This window comes from Geotrypetes seraphini, chromosome 11 (genome assembly GCF_902459505.1).
Source record: "Geotrypetes seraphini chromosome 11, aGeoSer1.1, whole genome shotgun sequence".
Classification (NCBI taxonomy): domain Eukaryota; kingdom Metazoa; phylum Chordata; class Amphibia; order Gymnophiona; family Dermophiidae; genus Geotrypetes; species Geotrypetes seraphini.
This window is the reverse complement of record NC_047094.1, coordinates 31485215-31503635: the sequence shown is the minus strand read 5'-3', so window position 1 is coordinate 31503635 and position 18421 is coordinate 31485215. Positions and strand designations below refer to the sequence as shown.

Here is an 18421-nt window from a genome sequence, read left to right as displayed (position 1 = left end):
ACAACTGATCCTCTCTTCTTTCTCCCCTCTATAGCGATTAACTTGTTCTATTGATCACTCTCTCCTCAAAAATGGATTTCCTGTCCAATTAACCCTCTTTCTTCCTCCCCTCTTAAAGTCAATCAATTTGTACCTTTGCTTAATTTTTGTAAACCGCATAGAACTTCACGGTATTGCGGTATATAAGCTGTTATTATTATTATTATTAAACAGTTGGCCGCGGCTCGAGGGCACCCAGAAGTGCGCAAACGTCGATGCGATGATATCACACACGCGTGATGTTATCACGTCGATGTCTGTGCGTGTGCGAAGACCCTGCAGATGGGGCCTTCAGCCGGCAATGTGTGTGTGGGTAAACAGGAGATGGGCGGAGAGCAGTAGAGGTGCCAGGGAGGAGGAGAGGTGCCAGCTGTCTATAGGATGTGCCTCTCTACAGGACGAGAGGCACATCCTGTAAGCAGTCAGCCGGCACACTTCGAATCTCACCGCAGCACACAGTTTGCGATTCACTGCTCTATGCCCTCTCACTCTGGAGTTTTCTTTCATGCGTATTTATGCCACATAGGTATTTAAACATCTCTATCATATCTCCTCTCTCCTGCCTTTTTTCCAAAGTATAGATATTGAGCTTTTTAAGTCTGGCCCAGTACGCCTTATGACACAGACCACTGGCCATTTTAGAAGCCTTCCTCTGGAGCGACTCCATCCTGTATATATCTTCCTGTTGGAAAATGGTTGTGAGATGGACAGTTTTTCTGGACATTCATTATGAGCAGTACATCCCAATTGTGATTTGGATGTTCTTTCGAAAATGCCCTTCTTTGTAAAATACTAATGTAAGTGGCATAAATCATGCCTGTTTTGTAGGCGCTGTGGCATAGTAAGGATAGGAGGTGCCTGGGACGGTGGTGCCTCCCTCTGTGCCCCGCGCACCCTCCTCTCCGCCCCCCCCCCCACTCTTTCCGCACTCCCCCGGTCCTTCCCACCCACCATTCCACACTTGTACTCTCTCTGCCTCCCCGTCCCTTTAAATCTTTGCCAGCGCAAGTGGCTTCTGCACGCATGCTCCTCGCGCCAGCTTTGGATTCCCTCTGATGTCACTTTCTGGTCTCGTGACCCGGAAGTGATTTAGAGGGGAACCAGGCTGGAGCGAGCAACAGGCAGAAGTTGCTCACATTAGCGAAGATAATATGGAGGTACGGGGTGGGGGGAGGGATGGCGCGAGGGTGGCATGGTGTGTCAAAGCAGGGCAGAGAGGTGCCAGTGCCCCCAACGACTAGGCGCCCGGAGTGGTCCATACCCCCCCCTTAGTATGCCACTGTGTAGGCGTGGATGTTTATACCTGTCTGTGCCTAGATATCCACATACACATGTATATTTGCATATTTTATAATCTATGACCATATTGCAAACTCCTCCCATGCTCTTGCCAAACTCTACACCATGCCCGTTAGCAAAGTTCGCACTTTCATATCATGGTGCATCTTTTCACACACACACACGGCTCAATCTACATCACACATTGTTACTTGCACAGACAATTGGTATTATATGGATGCTTTAATATTTATATCTGAATTTTTGTGTTAATAAATTTTCATCACTTAACAGTTCCTGTAACATCTAGATACTTTGTTCCATTCTTTTGTCTTTTGGATCTACCAGAATTTTTGGAACGTAGGTCCTCTTTTTTTCTGACCTAGGTATTTTATAAAAGCCATTTATGTAAATATGAGGTCACAGAAGTGCAAAAATGACTTTATAAAATCGTCACCTCTAACCCTTGGGTGATGTAGCTTTTTTTTTTTCCCAGATGGAAACTTCTTATGAGGCATGTGTTGGACTCTGCTGATTTAATATGTGACAGTTCTTATGGCAAAAATCATTATTCAAATGTCACAAAAGAAGCAGGCAAATGAACCAACTAGTGGCAAATGCATATCAGGTTTATTACATGAAGCAATCTTTGGTGGAAAGATGAGGCAAAAAAAAGTAACCCCCTAGAGGTTTTTTTTGGCTATTGTTTTTGTTTTTAAAGTCATTATTCCCCAGTATGAGTTCTTATGTTATCAGTGAAAGAGCAGATACATAATTGCCACTTGCTTACGACTGTATAACATTATAAATATTACTAATCAAGTTGACAAGTAAAAATCAATAAGTACTTATTCATAACACTTATCTATTGCCTTTTCTATCTGTAAGTCGATAGAAGGAGGATAGAACTTTTTTGTGTTGGGTTGACGTACCTTCCAGTTCTGAAATCATGGATTCGTGTTTGGTTTTCAGCTTTGTGAGATTCTTGGCTTTTTCTTCTTCTTCTGCTAGATTTGTGGTTAAATCGCTTACTCTTTCTTCAAGGAGTTTCTTTTCCTGTTTTATTTTTTTTATTAAAGAAAAGTGTGTTTATGTTAATCAACTCATCCAGTGCCAAGGTATATGTCTTACAGAACGCTATGATTCATTGGGTACATATCGGACTGCACAAGAAGTGAAAGACAAACATAGAAACATAGAGTATGACGGCAGAAAAGGGCCGACGGCCCAACAAGTCTGCCCACTCAAGAACCCTCCCTCCCAACTAGTCTGCCTACTCAAGAAACCCTTCTTCCCTGGAGTATCTATCGTTTGAGCATAACTCTGTAGTACTCCCACCTGTTTGTCCCATCGACTCTTGAAGTCGAGCACGCTACTGGCCTCGACCACCTGGCGTGGAGTTTTAGTGGATGCCCTCTTGTCGCCATGGGACCCTTTAGACAAAAGATCTCCTCCTCCACTTGGATGTGACCCATGATGTATTTGAATGTTTCTATCATGTCCCCCCTCTTTCTCTGCGCTCCTCGAGAGAATTTAAGCGCAGTCTGATCAGGCGTTCTTCATATGGGATGTCTTTAAATCCCGAGACCATCCTAGTGGTCATTCTCTGTATCGACTCCAATCTCTTCACATCCTTTTGATAATGTGGCCTCCAAAATTGGACACAGTACTCCAGGTGAGGTCTCACCATGGATCTGTATAACTGTAGTATGACTTCCGGCTTCCGGCTGATATAGCTCCTTCTGATGCAACCCAGCATTTGTCTGGCCTTCATTGAAACTTTCTCCATCTGATTAGCAGCTTTCATATCTTCCCGGATGAGAACTCCCAAGTCCCTTTCTGCGGTAGTTCTTGTTAAGTTTTCACCGTTCAAGGTGTATGTATTGCATGGATTTCTGCTCCCAAGGTGCATTACTTTACAATTTCTTGGCATTAAAGTTTAGTTAAACAATCAAACAAAACTGAGAGATAAACAAAAAGCAAAGGAAATTCAAAACTAACTAATATAAAGAAAATAAAGAATCCCTTCTACAAACTGTCCAATTAATCAAAAACTCAAGAAACATGAGTATGATGTACAAAAGTTACCAGATAATAACCACTATAATACTTTATTAACTTAATTAATATAATTTTTATAATTTTAATAGTCATCAAAACACTTAAAACTTAAGTATTTTGATGACTATTAAAATTATAAAAATTATATTAATTAAGTTAATAAAGTATTATAGTGGTTATTATCTGGTAACTTTTGTACATCATACTCATGTTTCTTGAGTTTTTGATTAATTGGACAGTTTGTAGAAGGGATTCTTTATTAAAGTTTAGTTGCCAAGTACTGATATATTCAGCTGTTCCCTGTTATCCAGAAAAGAACACCAACATCCATATTCTATAAATGGTGCCTTGACTTAGGCACCTGAGTTAAGTCCAAAACGCTGTTTAAAAGTTACAAGATGCCTAAAAAATGGCGCTGGAATCGTAGGTGCGGCTAACGCTGGAAGTGGCTTTAGGCTCCGTAAAGCACCTTTGTAGGCGTGATTCCCATCAAAGGTAGGCGCCAAAAATATGGGCCTTGAAAACCCTGGCCTACATTTCCAGCATCTACCTTCGCCGAAGACGCAATTCTTTACACGGCGCCAGCGCGGTAACTGACACACGATCGGCGGCTGCCAATGACAGCACAGTGTAGAGAATCCGGGCTAAGGGTCCCCCTTTATTAAAGTGTATTAAGACTATCAGCTAACCTAACTTAATGCCAGAGTGGAGGAGTAGCCTAATGGTTAGGGGAACTGGGTTCAAGTCCCACTACAGCGCCTTGTGAACCTGGGCAAGTCACTTAACTGCCCATTGCCCTCCATTGCCTTAGGCACGAAAACTTAGGGCTCCTTTTACTAAGCTGCGATAGGGCTTTAACGCGCGGAATAGCGCACGCTAGATGCTAATTAGTTCTAGCCGCGTAGCACGGGGTTAGCGTGCGCATGCATGAGATCTATTTGCATGCACTGCTTTCAATGCATATTCATTGGGGAAATCCTGAACACCTGACTGGAATACGGCTCTCGAGGACCGGAGTTCCCTATCCCTGGCTTGTAGGTATAGAATAGAGGCCTTTTTAGACTTTTCCCATAGACGCAATGCTATAAAATTACCCCACCATGTTTTTCACAGAGACTGAGAACAGGTTTCTGATAACTGTCCTTATGCTAAGTTTCTAAGGCTCACCTTGACTAATTTGATATTCTGATCATCCATGATCAAAATGTCATCTTCCATCTTCTTTATCTTTGCTTCAGCTGTCACCTTCTCCAGCTGTAATTTCTGCCGTGCGGCTTCTTCTTCTTCAAGTTGTTCCTCAAGGTCCTTTATGGGGGGAGAAAAAAAAAATCCCAAGTTTTTTTCAGGCATAAGAATGACCAGAAGTAACAACAATATGCACTGACGCGAATGTCAAAACATTGAGCCAAAAAAGCGTTTAGGATCGCAGGGAAAGATATCTGTTGCGATGACCCTGATGGTGTTCACATTTTTTCAGAACAATGACATCAGACAGATTTTTACTTAGTGCCAGGGTGAGGCCCTGAAGTTCAAAAAAAGGAGTCTTTATCCTTCAGAACCACTAGTAACCTAGAGCAGTGATTCCCAACCCTGTCCTGGAGGAACACCAGGCCAATCGGGTTTTCAGGCTAGCCCTAATGAATATGCATGAGAGAGCTTTGCATATGATGGAAGTGATAGGCATGCAAATTTGCTTCATGCATATTCATTAGGGCTAGCCTGAAAACCCGATTGGCCTGGTGTTCCTCCAGGACAGGGTTGGGAACCACTGACCTAGAGTGTGCAAAGATCACAGAGCAGTGTGTCGCAAACTGTGGGCCACAGCAGATTCCAGGCGCCGGCTGACTGCTTACAGGATGCGCCTCTCACAACGAGAGGCGTGTCCTATTGGCCGTCAGCCTGCGCAAGCATCTCTCCCTCTCCAGCACCCCACCCCTTCCCAACTGGCAGTAATAGGAGGCTTAGGACCGCGGCTGAAGGGCATTCGCACATGCGCGGACATCGATGTGATAACATCACACATGCGCATGATGTCATCGCGTCAACGTATGGGCATTTCCAGATGCCCTCCAACCGCGGCACCGCATTTAGCGCGCAGCAGCTTCAAAAAGTTTGCGGCACACTGCCATAGAGGAGAAGACTGTGACCGGTACCTCAAAGATCACACCCCTGAGCATCAGGGATTGGCTGGAGCTCAGTTAGAAAGGGATCTCTAAGAAGCAGGAAGTTATTTACAGCCATCCGAAAGCTAACCAGCTCACTTGCTATTAAGCTTCCTGTATACAGAGATCTTGTTGCCAAGTCACTGCGGGCCAGGTTCTATAAATGGCATCCTAGTTAGGCACCTAATTAAAATCTGCGCACAACCCAAATTGTTTCAATTAGCTTAAATGACATGGTAATTGATCACGCCATTTAAATTAATTGATACAATTTTTTTTAAAAAAAAAGATCATTTAAGAGTTCCATGCGGAACTCAGACGGCACCTGGCAACGCCTAAGTTGAGGCACCCTCCGATGCCTAATGAGGCCTAGCTGAAACATAGGCGTGGTTAGGGGGGTATAGAATAGGTGTGGTGGAATTAGGCATCGCTAGGCGTCTTAGTTAGGCGCTGTTAAATTAAGCCCGGAAAAACCTGGCCTAATGTACAGGTGTCTACCTCCCGGTAAAACCTGGCCTAGTGTACTGGCGTCTACCTCCAGGTAAAACCTGGCCTAATATACTGGCGTCTACCTTCTGGTAAAACCTGGCCTAATGTACCGGTGCCTAGCGATACTTAAGTCTGCTTAGGCGCCATTAGGTGTGATTCTATAAGTGGCATCTCGTGGTTGATCGACAACCACGTGGAGCGGCACCTACAATGTAGGCGTGCTTAGGTGCCATTTATAGAATCTGGCCTTGAGTGTATGTCTTACCTGATTTCTGAATTCAACTCTAGGCCTGTAGTTCTGGAAAATGTCTAGTCCTTATTTCTGTTTTGTGACCCCTTTGTTGACATTAGTGTCAGGTCCATAGCCCTGATTCTTTTCCAGTCCCTGTTCTAGCTGGGTGACCCTACGAGCTAACTCTAGTTCCAGGCCTGAAGTGCTTTCTATCTGCACGTTCCAGATCCATGCCTCTTGTTGCTTTCATGTTTCCCAATGAGTGTAGGTCCTGACTATAAGGGTGCTTTGCAGCTGTTGCTTGACCTAGTCTTAGGGTTACCAGACGCCCAGATGTACTTGGAGATGTCTTTTCTATTAGAGGGCATGTCCAGGCATCCGGACATTTTTTCACAACCCGGCACTTTGTCCGGGCTTTGAAAAGCTTCTTCTTTGGGACTGAGTTGGGAGGACATCCGCACATGCACGGATGCAATGCGGTAACATCGAACGCACACGCAAGTGATGTCCTTGAGTTGCATCCGTACATGCGTGGATGCCCTCCTGGTCGACAAGAACATGTTGAGGGGGCGGGGCTGGGGCGTGATATGGCCATAATGGGGTGGGCCTGGGGGGAGGGGCTCTGGTTCCAGATTTTATTTAACCCTACCTAGTCTGAACCCCCCTTGCCATGACTGGTCTCACTCTGAGCCCCATAGGTACCTTAACAGCCATAACTTGACACTTACCCACATTACAACAGCTGTCTATGGACCATTCGCCCTCAGAGATGATAAATATATATATATATTTTTTATAATCTTTATTCATTTTAAAATAATTTCAATAAGTGAAGAACAATAAATAAAACATTTACACTATAGACGTCACTTAAAATATTACAATATTCTTACAGACCAATAACCCTCCCACCCAAATACTTTTATTGCATGCAGTCAGACCGTTCTTGCATTACCTGCATGTGCTGCAGCATCTTCTTTTTCTCCCCTTGTAACTGCTGGCTGCGTTCCTCCTCTTCCTCGATCCTGGCCTCCATTTCATGAAGGATCTCCTCCAGCTCTTGCTTCTTTGCGGTGAGACGTATTCTCATCTCCTCTGCTTCAGCGTACAGTTCCGTCTCGGCCTGCAGCTGTTCCTGGAGAAGATTCTTCTCCTCAACCACCTGAATGGACAAAACCAGTTAGGAGAACAGGGGCTCAGAGAGATAATCATAAGGAACTAGGCCTTGATGGATCTGCCACAAAATACAAAGCAGGTGAGTTTTTCCAAGTGTCAAGTTTCTTATTAAAATTTGATTTTGATCGCTTATCTTGTTTTTCTAAGCGAAATACAATTATAAAAAAAGCATTAAAAGACATACAATTACAATTTAAGAGCTGAACATAAAATAGGGTAAACTAAAGCGACATACAAACAAACTAATACAAAAGAGTAAAGGGGATTTAACTACAATCTGGTTTTTAAAGTCCAAAGAAGAAACATGTATGGAATGCACAATAAGGTAGGGGTAGGAAGGAGAGAAAAAAGAGAGAGAAAGAAAAGTAGAAAAGAAAGAAAGAACCGGAAAAAGAAGAAGATATATCAGTTTTGGAAGAGAATTAAAGGCTGAAAGCATCTTCGAATAAGAAACTTTTCCGGTTATTTTTCAAGCGTGTCAGATTATCTTCCTCTCTTAAATGTTGTGGCAGGGGCGGGCTTTGACAAAGGTTTCCCATGAGGCATGCAATGGTCAAAATCTCTCTGGTACCTGACTGTGTTTCTGCTCCAGCTCTTTCAGTTCGTTCTCTGCTTTATGTTGTCTTTCTGTGATTTTTTGGAGCTCATCTTCCTTGGCCTGCATTTCTTCCTCCTGCCGGGTTACTTGTAATAGTGGTTTTACCTATAATAAAGAACAAGGACAGCCTCATCTCTCAGGCATCTTATCTGCTAGTCTCCCTGAGTATACATGATTATATGAATTTCTTTTCAGAGCTCACATGATTATATGAATTTCTATTTAGAGCTCAGCCGAAACCAGGATTTTCCATTTCAGTTAAAACTGAACCTGCAGCCGAAATTGGCCACTCAGTTTTTGCTGAAATCGAAGCTGAAAAGGAATCTAGCATGAACCTGGGCCCCAAACGGCATTCACTCCCAACCAGAAAGAGTCTCCTTCCGCTGGAGGTCCCAGAAGCCATTTTGACACAGGAGCTGGTGTGAACTGAAGTGAGTAGGGATCACTTATTCCACCATTAGCTACCAATGACATGGTAGGCCCAGGAGGGGGGTTGTTTCTGGTTGGGGAGGAGGAGCTGTGCAGCACAGTTTCGGTTTCAGCTGGACATGCACTGGCAATTTTGGCCTCAACTGCAACAAAGAGAAACACAAATTTTGGGCTGGTTTTGGCACCAAAGCCGACACTGAAACCGAAATTCAGCTGGCCTCTATTTCTGATTCTCTCAACACATTCGATGCCAGCCAAATAGTCTAGATCAGAGTTTCCCAATCGGTCACAGCCCAAAATGGGATTGTTACCTGAGTGGTCCTTTCGTAGAGACATCGGCCCACATCTCTGGGGATTGCACATTTTCTGTGGCTGTGATAAGGGGGTCATGGCCACAAAACATTTGAAGTGTCTCTAGACCACAAGTGACAAAGTCCCTCCTCGAGGGCCGCAATCCAGTGGGGTTTTCAGGATTTCCCCAATGAATATGCATGAGATCTATTTGCATGAGCTGCTTTCATTGTACGCTAATAGATCTCATGCATATTCATTTGGGAAATACTGAAAACCCCACTGGATTGCGGCCCTCGAGGAGGGACTTTGACACCCCTGCTCTAGACCATCAATATCCTCCTGTAACCTATTTGCTCCGTACACTGATTCATTTATAGTAAGTCAATAGGTTATGGAAGTGAAGCCCTGTGCACATTACTGACTGCTTTTGTCTGTAATGTGCAAATTCTACTGGCATCCCTTGTCAAATTATTTCTGACAAAATAAAATATTAGCAACTAGAGTTGTACTGCAGATATTAGACAAAAGCCCTGAAAGAGTAGGGTTACCAGATGTCCGGATTTCACCAAGGTGCCTACCAGGAAGTAGGTGTAGTTTGGGGCAGATCATGGATGTGCTTTGCACGTAGGCCCCTAAAGTGCACTTAGGCGCCGGTATTTACGCCAAGAAAACCCTGGCGTAAATAGGGCGCGCCTAAGTCCACTTTGGGCACCGCTAAGCGTGATTCTATAAATGGCACCTAACTTAAGATTGATAAGCGCTAAGCGTGGGTTCCCCGTGCATTCCTAGGTGCCTACCAGGAAGTAGGTGTAGTTTGGGGCAGATCATGGATGTGCTTTGCACGTAGGCCCCTAAAATGCACTTAGGCGCCGGTATTTACGCCAAGAAAACCCTGGCGCCTAAGTCCACTTTGGGCACCGCTAAGCGTGATTCTATAAATGGCACCTAACTTAAGATTGATAAGCGCTAAGCGTGGGTTCCCCGTGCATTCCTAGGTGCCTATAATTTAGTGGCAATTATAGAATTGGGCCCTAGATGCCTACCTTCCTTTATAGAATACTAGGGTAACAGGCAGGATATGTGCATATAATTTAGATATAAACACTATGCCAGCCAGAGCTGGTGCAATTGCTTTCATCTAAGTGGCTACAACACATGTGTGTTTTATAGCATTCTATAATGTTTGCACGTTACTTTGTGCCCGTGTCTACACCCACCTTCAAACTATAGTCCACGCGTGCAGCATGGTCTTGAGAGTCTTGCTCTAGGATTACTACTTCACTGCAGTGGCATAGCGAGAGAGGATGGAGCCAGGGGCAGTGGCGCCTGGCATTGCTGCACCGTGCGTCCCCTTCTCTTTCACACCACTTGAGCAACTCCTCCCCCCTCGCCTACCTTTTGAAATGTTTGCTGGCCCGAGCGGTATCTTACACCTGCTGCTCGTGCCAGCCTTGGCTCCCTTCTGACGTCGCGTCCTGATCCTGCGACCAGGAAGTGACATCAGAAGGGAGCCGAGGTTGGCGCGAGCAGCAAGTGGAAGATGCTGCTTGCACCGGCGAACATTTAAGGAAGTACGCAGGGGGTGAAGAGGAGGAGAGGTGCTGGTGGCACCGAGGGTGGTCTGCACCCCCCCACTATGCTATTTCTTCACAGATAGAGTGTGGCGCAGTGGTTAAACTACAGTCTCAGCACCCTGAAGTTGTGGGTTCAAACCCATGCTGCTCCTTGTGACCCTGGGCAAGTCACTTAATCCCTCCATTGCCCCAGGTACATTAGATAGATTGTGAACCCACCAGGACAGATAGGGAAAAATACTCAAGTTCCTGAATAAATTCATGTAAACTGTTCTGAGCTCCCCTGGGAGAACAGTATAGAAAACTGAATAAATAAATAATGTGAAAAGTTTCAGCCTTTGATAACCAGAGCTGGTACTGTGACATCACAATGCCTCATTCCACCAATGCCTCATCAGTGATGTCACAATGGCTCCATTGTCCTATAGTTGGCTCACTTTTACTACATTTTGATTTCTAGAGTGGTACAGTGGTTAAAGCTACAGTCTCAGCACCCTGAGGTTATGGGTTCAAACCCATGCTGCTCCTTGTGACCCTGGGCAAGTCACTTACCGTATTTTCACGCATATAATGCGCGCGTTATACAAGATTTTACAAACCGAGCCTAACCATGCGCGTTATATGCGTGAGCGCGTTATACAATTGTTTTCTGTCTTGCTGGCGCCCTCCTCCATCTTCCTGCAGCGTTCGCTGAAAGCCGCAGCAGCGGCTTCCATGCGCCTCCTGCGGCTGGGAAGCGTTCCCTCTGACGTCGTGACGTCAGAGGAACACTTCTGGGTCAGCCGCAAGAGGTACATAGGATCCGCTGCCCGCGGCTTTCAGCGAACGATGCAGTAAGATGGAGGAGGGCGCCAGCAAGACAGAAAACACCTCATCACAATAGAAAACCTGGGAAACAAAATTATTTCATTGGTAATTTCCCTGCTGGCAGCATTTGCTGATAGTTAAAATAGCTCAGCTAATATTTCTTGTGAAGTCATTTTGCATACGAACAGTTAGATAAATAGGACTTAAACGCTGGCATGGGTTATGAAAGTTCAATGAGGAGCATGCGCGGTATACGCTTGGGCGCGCTATACCCAAATTTTCTTACATAAATTCCTTGTTCCCGCGCGCTATACACGTGTGCGCGTTACATGTGTGAAAATACAGTAATCCTCCCCATTGCCCCAGGTATATTGATAGATTGTGAGCCTGCCGGGACAGACATGGAAAAATGCTTTGAATGAATGAGATAGGTATAACCTGAAAGAAGTCTACTCACCTTGGTGAACAGTCTCCACCACTGCCAGTTCCTCAGTTTGAGGTATGCAGCACAATTTCTCTGGATGACTTTCATTGCAGTCAACTGCTGCTGTCTCTTTGCAAAAGCTCTGGAATGATATAGAGTAGTTACTATCACGGAGGGATCTGATGTTAACGAACGTCACCACCATTTACCAAAAATACCCTAAGGAATTATCAGGTGCCAGCACTAACAGAAAAAAAAAAAAAAGGTGTGGCATCACTTGGCAGCCTCCCTCATATACCATCCCCCCTTCCTTTTTACAAAACTGCGAAAGCGGTTTTTAGTGCCGGTTGGCGTGCTGAATGTTCTGCGTTGCTCCCGACGCTCGTAGAGTTCTAGGAGCTTCGGAAGCAGCACAGAGCATTCAGTGTGCCGGCCTGCACTAAAAACCGCTTTCGCGGTTTTGAAAAAGGAGGTGGGGGGGGGGGGGGTGATAATGCTGGAGATTATGCATAGGCTGATTCAGTCAACTATAAAAAAACAAAAAACAAAAGGAATTGACCCCAAAATATCCACAAAGAAGAAAATCCAGAGAAAACCAAAAAACCTCTGTGGAGTGACGATGTTCCCAAATGGACTTTATTTGAAAGTATCAAAGTTCCAAAGGTACACTGAAATCATCCACATAAAATAATTCCATCCACATAAAAGTACATCATCCACATATGAGCCTTAAAGGACCTAGTCCGCTAGGGATACAGGACCCAACACGGTCCGCGTTTCGACAAAAAGTCTTCGTCAGGGGTCCCTGGGGGTCCTATAAAGGTAAGTACGTGGGAAACAATTGTGTGGTGAACCGGAAGTGAGACACTGCTTGCATTTGCAATGGAAAGCCATTTGGGAACATCGTCACTCCACAGAGTTTTCTCAGTCAACTATATGCATAAAAGAGACACATTCCAGACACTTATAAGTGCAATCAGTTACGGAAAAAAGCCCTAAAGGCTGAAAAGAAGAACGAGGGGGCCAAGCCCGATTACCCCCACCACCCATTCATTTCAAGCTCTGGCCAAAACAAGCCCTTTGCAGATGCTTATGCATGCTCCAGAGGTAGCACAAAAGCTGATGGGAAAATATTTTGAACTATGTGTATTCCCACTATAACAAATGCACATATAATTTTTGGACTCGCCCTAAGCATACCCAAAACACACTTCCTTTAAATCTGCACATTTTGCGCTATCTCAGCATCTAAATAGTAACATTCTGAAATCGTCATTTACATATGTGTGCAAGCTACATGTGTAAACGCCACGCAAGGCTTCGAAAACGACTTCTTAGTCTTTGTCCAACTAAATACCAATCTGATGTCTCCAGCCTAGGGTTACCGGACATCCAGGAAAACTCGGACAAGTCCTCATTTTAGAGGACATGTCCAGGTTCCCGGACAGACTTCCCAAAACCCGCAGTTTGTCCAGGTTTTGGAAAACCCCACCGCGTCTGAAGGGCCTCTGAGCATGCGCGGATGACGTCACCCACATCTGCGTATGCTCAGAGGCCCTCCAGACCCGGCATGAAAGAAGAGACAAGGCTATGTGGGGGCAGGGCTGGGCAGGGTTTGGGGCAGAACTGTGCGAGGCTGGGGCGGAACTAATTAGGGCCATGTGTCTGGGATTTTTTTTTTTTTTCTGCTTCAAATATGGTAACCTTACTCCAGCCAATCATATGAATGCCATGTAATCATGTATATCTTGCAGTGCTAAAGTTTACTTTTGGCTTCCATTTCATAAGATGTTATAAAGTTCCTCACTTCCTTGCCAGGTAGCCTCGACTTAGAGCCTGGAAAGCAATGATGATATCTGTGATCTTCAAGTCTCTTTCCTCCTCGAGATGAGCTAGGACACCAGTTCGAAAGAATATTTTACTCTGGCCAATTCTGTACAAGTTAGGGTCAAGTTCCAGAGCTGTGATCTAGAAATATAATAATAATAATCACTCTTAGTTCTGATCACTTGCTCCTTCTTGTATAGGGACATCTTTAGACATAAGCTAAACCCTGAACAAACACATTATGGCATCAGTCTTGCCGAGAAGCAAAGCTTTAACGATGACATGTTATTAATCTGAAAAAAAGCCACTGGTTATTGGATTACTGCAGCGTCCCGCAAACTGTTTTCGAGCCACGGCACAATGAATGTAATGGCCGTGGCTCAAGGCAACTGGAAGTGCGCGGACGTCACCTTGATGGTGTCACGCACATATGTGACATCATCACGTCGATATCCGTGCATGCGCAAAGGCTCTCCATATGGGCCCTGAGATGTCAGTGGGGGGGGGTGCCAGCAGGGAAGAGGGCCGGAGGGCACTGATGCTGGTTGTTTGCCTGCAGGATGTGCCTCTTACCGCGAGAGGCACATCCTGTAGGCAGTCAGCCAGCGTCGGCGCCTCTTCTCCTATCCTGTATGCCATGGCACACCTGAAATCTCAGGAGGTACACTAATGTGCCATGGCACATAGTTTGCGATACATTGGATTAGTGGAATGCTTTCTGTGGTTCATAGACAACGGCGCGAAAGACAAAGGCGCGCCCGGACAATTGAGCGCAGCGCGGAGGCGCGCGCCACTCTAAATTACTTTTTTTAGGGCTCCGACGGGGGGGCATGGGGGGAACCCCGCCACTTTACTTAATAGACATCGCGCCAGCGTTATGAGGGGTTTGGGGGGTTGTAACCCTCCACATTTTACAGTAAACTTAACTTTTTCACTAAAAACTGGGAAAAAGTGAAGTTTTCAGTAAAATGTGGGAGGTTACAACCCCCCACACCCCCCACAACGCCCCCACAATGCCCCGTGAATGCAGTCTTCTCCTATCCACTGACAGACTGCATTCACGAGCCACAACAAAAAGAGTTTGGGATCACATAACAACATAAGAATAGTCTTACTAGGTCAGACCAATGGTCTTTCAACCCAGTAGCCCATTTTCACGGTGGCCAATCCAGGTCACTAGTATCTGGCCAAAACCCAAAGAGTAGCAACCTTCCATGCTACTGATCCAGGACAAGCAGAGGCTACCCCCATGTTTTAATAACAGACTATGGACTTTTCCTCCAGGAATTTATCCAAACCTTTCTTAAAACCAGCTGTGCTATTCGCTTTTACCACAACCTCTGGCAACGCGTTCCAGAGCAACTATTCTCTGTGTGAAAAATATTTCCTCCGATTGGTTTTAAAAGTATTTCCCTGTAACTTCATCGAGTGTCCCCTAGTCTTTCTGACTGAGTGAAAAATCGATCCACTTGTACCCGTTCTACTCCATTCAGGATTTTGTAGACTTCAATCATATCTCCCCTCAGCTGCCAATTTTCCAAGCTGAAGAGTCCTAACCTTTTAAGTCTTTCTCTCTTCAATATTTAGATGTCAATCCTATTGATAATGACATTCTTTTCTTGTTTAACTGATTTTATTGTGTTTTGTAAACCGCATTGATCTGTTGTAAATTGTGGGATACCAAATTTTAATAAACATAAATGTCATCAGCATTTTATCAGATGACATAACTTACCATAATCATACAGGCTTGCTTCCCATCCATAAATCCTTTAGGAATGGACCCTGCTGCAAGGATTTCGTATCTAAGTAGAAATAACAGAGAGCTCTCTGCAGTATTTGTAATGAAATTTATCTTTCAGCATATTTAGCTCGGTTGGATAATATTTTACAGTGGTTCCCTACCGTTGGCGGAATTCCTGGAATACAATTCGGTTGGGGAATCCTTGGCGACAGATACGAATTCCTTCTAAGACACCGTTGCATCGGAGCTGCTCCAACACTAAATGTGCATCAAGTTTCCCAGACTGTAAAGCAGAGGAATAGATTTTGGAGGTCATTTCTAGAAGTTTCTGCACCAGGAGATCGTGACATTTTTCATATGTAGATTGCACACACTTGCAAATGGCCATTTCAGAGAGCTGCTTGCATGGACCAAAAAATTATATGCTGAGTTCCTATTTTACAATATACGATTAAATAAAATGCCCCCATTGGCTTTTACACCTCTTCCTCAGCATGCACAAACTTCAGCAAAGTGTTGAAATGGTGATAGCAGAGCTGTGCTTCGCCCAGGTTTGTTTTGGCATTTGAAATGCAAAACTTCATCTTCTGCATCTTTGCTTCTTAATTGACTCCATTTCTTATAACTGAAGCTGCTCATGGAGGCTCTTTGTGTGTATATGTAGGGTAATGAAATGATAGTCTCTAAGTCAGTGGTTTCAAACTCGCGGCCCGGGGACCACATGCAGCCCGCCAGGTACTATTTTGAAACCCTCGGTATGTTTATCGTAATCACAAAAGTAAAAATAAAACAGTTTCTTGATCATATGTCTCTACCTATAAATTACAATACCAAAAGGAAAGATTTATAAACTATAAAGAATTTTACCTCATGCAAAATTGTCATTTCTTGAAAAAGACATTAACTACTTTTTTCTGAGGCCCTCCAAGTACCTACAAATCCAAAATGTGGCCCTGCAAAGAGATTACTGCTCTATATAAAATGCTCCACATTCCACAAAGCTTTTTGTAAAATATGGTGGAAATGTAAACATTTCAACTTGGACATTTTATTTCCTATGCACAGCCACTATGCAAAATGTTGGGTTTTTTTTAGAAGTTCCTTGATTATTGACGTTTTCATTCCATAGAAACAGACTAGGAGAAAGGCATTAGTAAATGAAGCCCTTTGTCTATAAATGCATAAAAATTCCAATTATTAGCCTACTTTTCAAACACTTATGAGATTATGAAGTATGTGTGTATTAGGAGGGAGGCAGTGGCATAGTAAGTGATGCGTGAGGTGCGGACCGCCTTGGGCACCGAGTTGGTGGGGATGCTGGCACTTCTCCGCTCCGCCCTGCTGCACCTCCCCACCCTCATGTCATCCCTCCTCCCCCTCCCCATACCTCTGTATTATCTTCGCTAGTGTGAGCAACTTCTGCCTGTTGGTCACGCCAGCCTGGTTCCCCTCTGAATCACTTCCAGGTCACGGGGCCAGGAAGTGATGTCAGAAGGAAATCCAATGCTGGTATGAGCAGCATGCTTGCAGAAGCCACTCGCGCTGGTGAAGATTAAGAGGTACTGGGGGGGAAGGAGAGCACAAGTGTGGAATGGGGGCAGGAAGGAGTGGGGGCACAGAGAGGAGGGTGCGGGGGGGGAGGGCGCCTCTACCCTGGGTGCCTCCTACCCTTACTACGCCACTGGAGGGAGGTCCCCTTGATGTTCTAATAGACCAAATTTTTAAGACATGCGAGGGAAGACATGAAGACTCTAATGGGGTGATTTTTTTCCAGATCCATGCATATGCAAGGGGTATGGATGCACGCATTTCCTGGATCGTAGATGGAACTTCTTTTTGACTCTGTGCATTTTAATGAATGCCAGGTCAGTTGTAATCCAGTTCATTTCCTTCCTACAACTCAGACCAAAGCCATGGCTTGGGGAAATCCACTGCTTATTCCTAGGTTAAGCAGTATAAAATCTGTTTTACTCCTTGGGATCTAGCTAGGTACTTGGGACCTGGGTTAGCCACTGTTGGAAACAGGATACTGGGCTTGATGGACCTTTGGTCTGTCCCAGTATGGCAGCTCTTATGTTCTTAAGTGAGTCAAGTATAGCACAATCAAGCCATTGTGACATCGCTGATGAGTTTGACTCTTAGGTATTGGTGGAATGAGGTTTTATGACATCACAATCTCAGCTGTGGAATGTTGCTACTCTTTGGGTTTCTGCCAGGTACTTGGGACCTGGGTTAGCCACTGTTGGAAACAGGATACTGGGCTTGATGGACCTTTGGTCTGTCCCAGTATGGCAGCTCTTATGTTCTTAAGTGAGTCAAGTATAGCACAATCAAGCCACTGTGACATCACTGATGAGTTTGACTCTTAGGCATTGGTGGAATGAGGCTTTATGACATCACAATATCAGCTTTGGAATGTTGCTACTCTTTGGGTTTCTGCCAGGTACTTGGGACCTGGGTTAGCCACTGTTGGAAACAGGATACTGGGCTTGATGGACCTTATCTGTCCCAGTATGTCAATTCTGATATTCTTATGTTCTTACTGAGTTCTGACATGTGCTAGAAGGAAAGATGATATTCTGAACTCTTCCCTCACTAGTGTGTTGTTGAAATTAATTAAACTCCCCTTTTACTAAGCCGAGGAAGAGGTTTCTACCACAGCCCAGTGTGCTAAATGCTCCGACGCTGCTCCAATGCTCATAGAATTCCTATGAGCATTGGTGCATTTAGCACCCCTCTACAGTGGCTTAGTAAAAGAGGGCCTAACTATTTTGGTGGAAATGAAATCTCATGTATTAACTACTCATTTGCTGAAATTGATTCTTGTCTTGGGGATTATGATTAGGGCAGGGGTGTCAAACTCAATCACATATGGGGGTCAAAATCTAAAACACGGGCTAAGTCGCGGGCCAAATTTTTTATTAAGATACTTAGTCTTAGTAGAAGTATAGATCCTTCCTCACCCTCAGACACCTGTGGTGCGGTCAGGCACTGGTGTAGCACACCCTGCTCCAACTTAGCTTTTACACTGGGACTGGGTCCTTCTGCCTGCAAATGGGTACTGAGGCAGCGTGGTGAGGAGCTTGGAGCGTCGCTGGGAGTGGAACAGTGCATTCAGGCTCTTGGAGTGCCACTGGGACTGGGGCTGCCTGGTCAGGTGCTTAGATGCGGTACAGTCACTGCGGGCCACATAAAACAGCCAGGTAGGCCGGAATTGGCCCCCGGGCATTGTGTTTGACATGTGTGGATTAGGGAATGAAAACGGAGCTAAAAGGAAGTCACCTCTC

General features: G+C 44.9%; 1 protein-coding gene across 2 annotated transcripts in view; it reads right to left on the bottom strand.

Moving 5' to 3' along the window:
• MYH11 (myosin heavy chain 11) overlaps positions 1-18421 on the bottom strand; it is a 211926-nt gene that overhangs the window by 46050 nt on the left and 147455 nt on the right. For both annotated transcript variants that reach the window (XM_033915087.1, XM_033915089.1), the window contains 8 exons: positions 15296-15417; positions 15126-15195; positions 13371-13531; positions 11597-11705; positions 8009-8140; positions 7217-7423; positions 4546-4683; positions 2250-2373 (listed from right to left, as the gene is read on the bottom strand). In XM_033915087.1, coding sequence (XP_033770978.1) covers positions 2250-2373; positions 4546-4683; positions 7217-7423; positions 8009-8140; positions 11597-11705; positions 13371-13531; positions 15126-15195; positions 15296-15417 — 1063 coding nt within the window. The remainder of the gene's footprint in view (positions 1-2249; positions 2374-4545; positions 4684-7216; positions 7424-8008; positions 8141-11596; positions 11706-13370; positions 13532-15125; positions 15196-15295; positions 15418-18421) is intronic.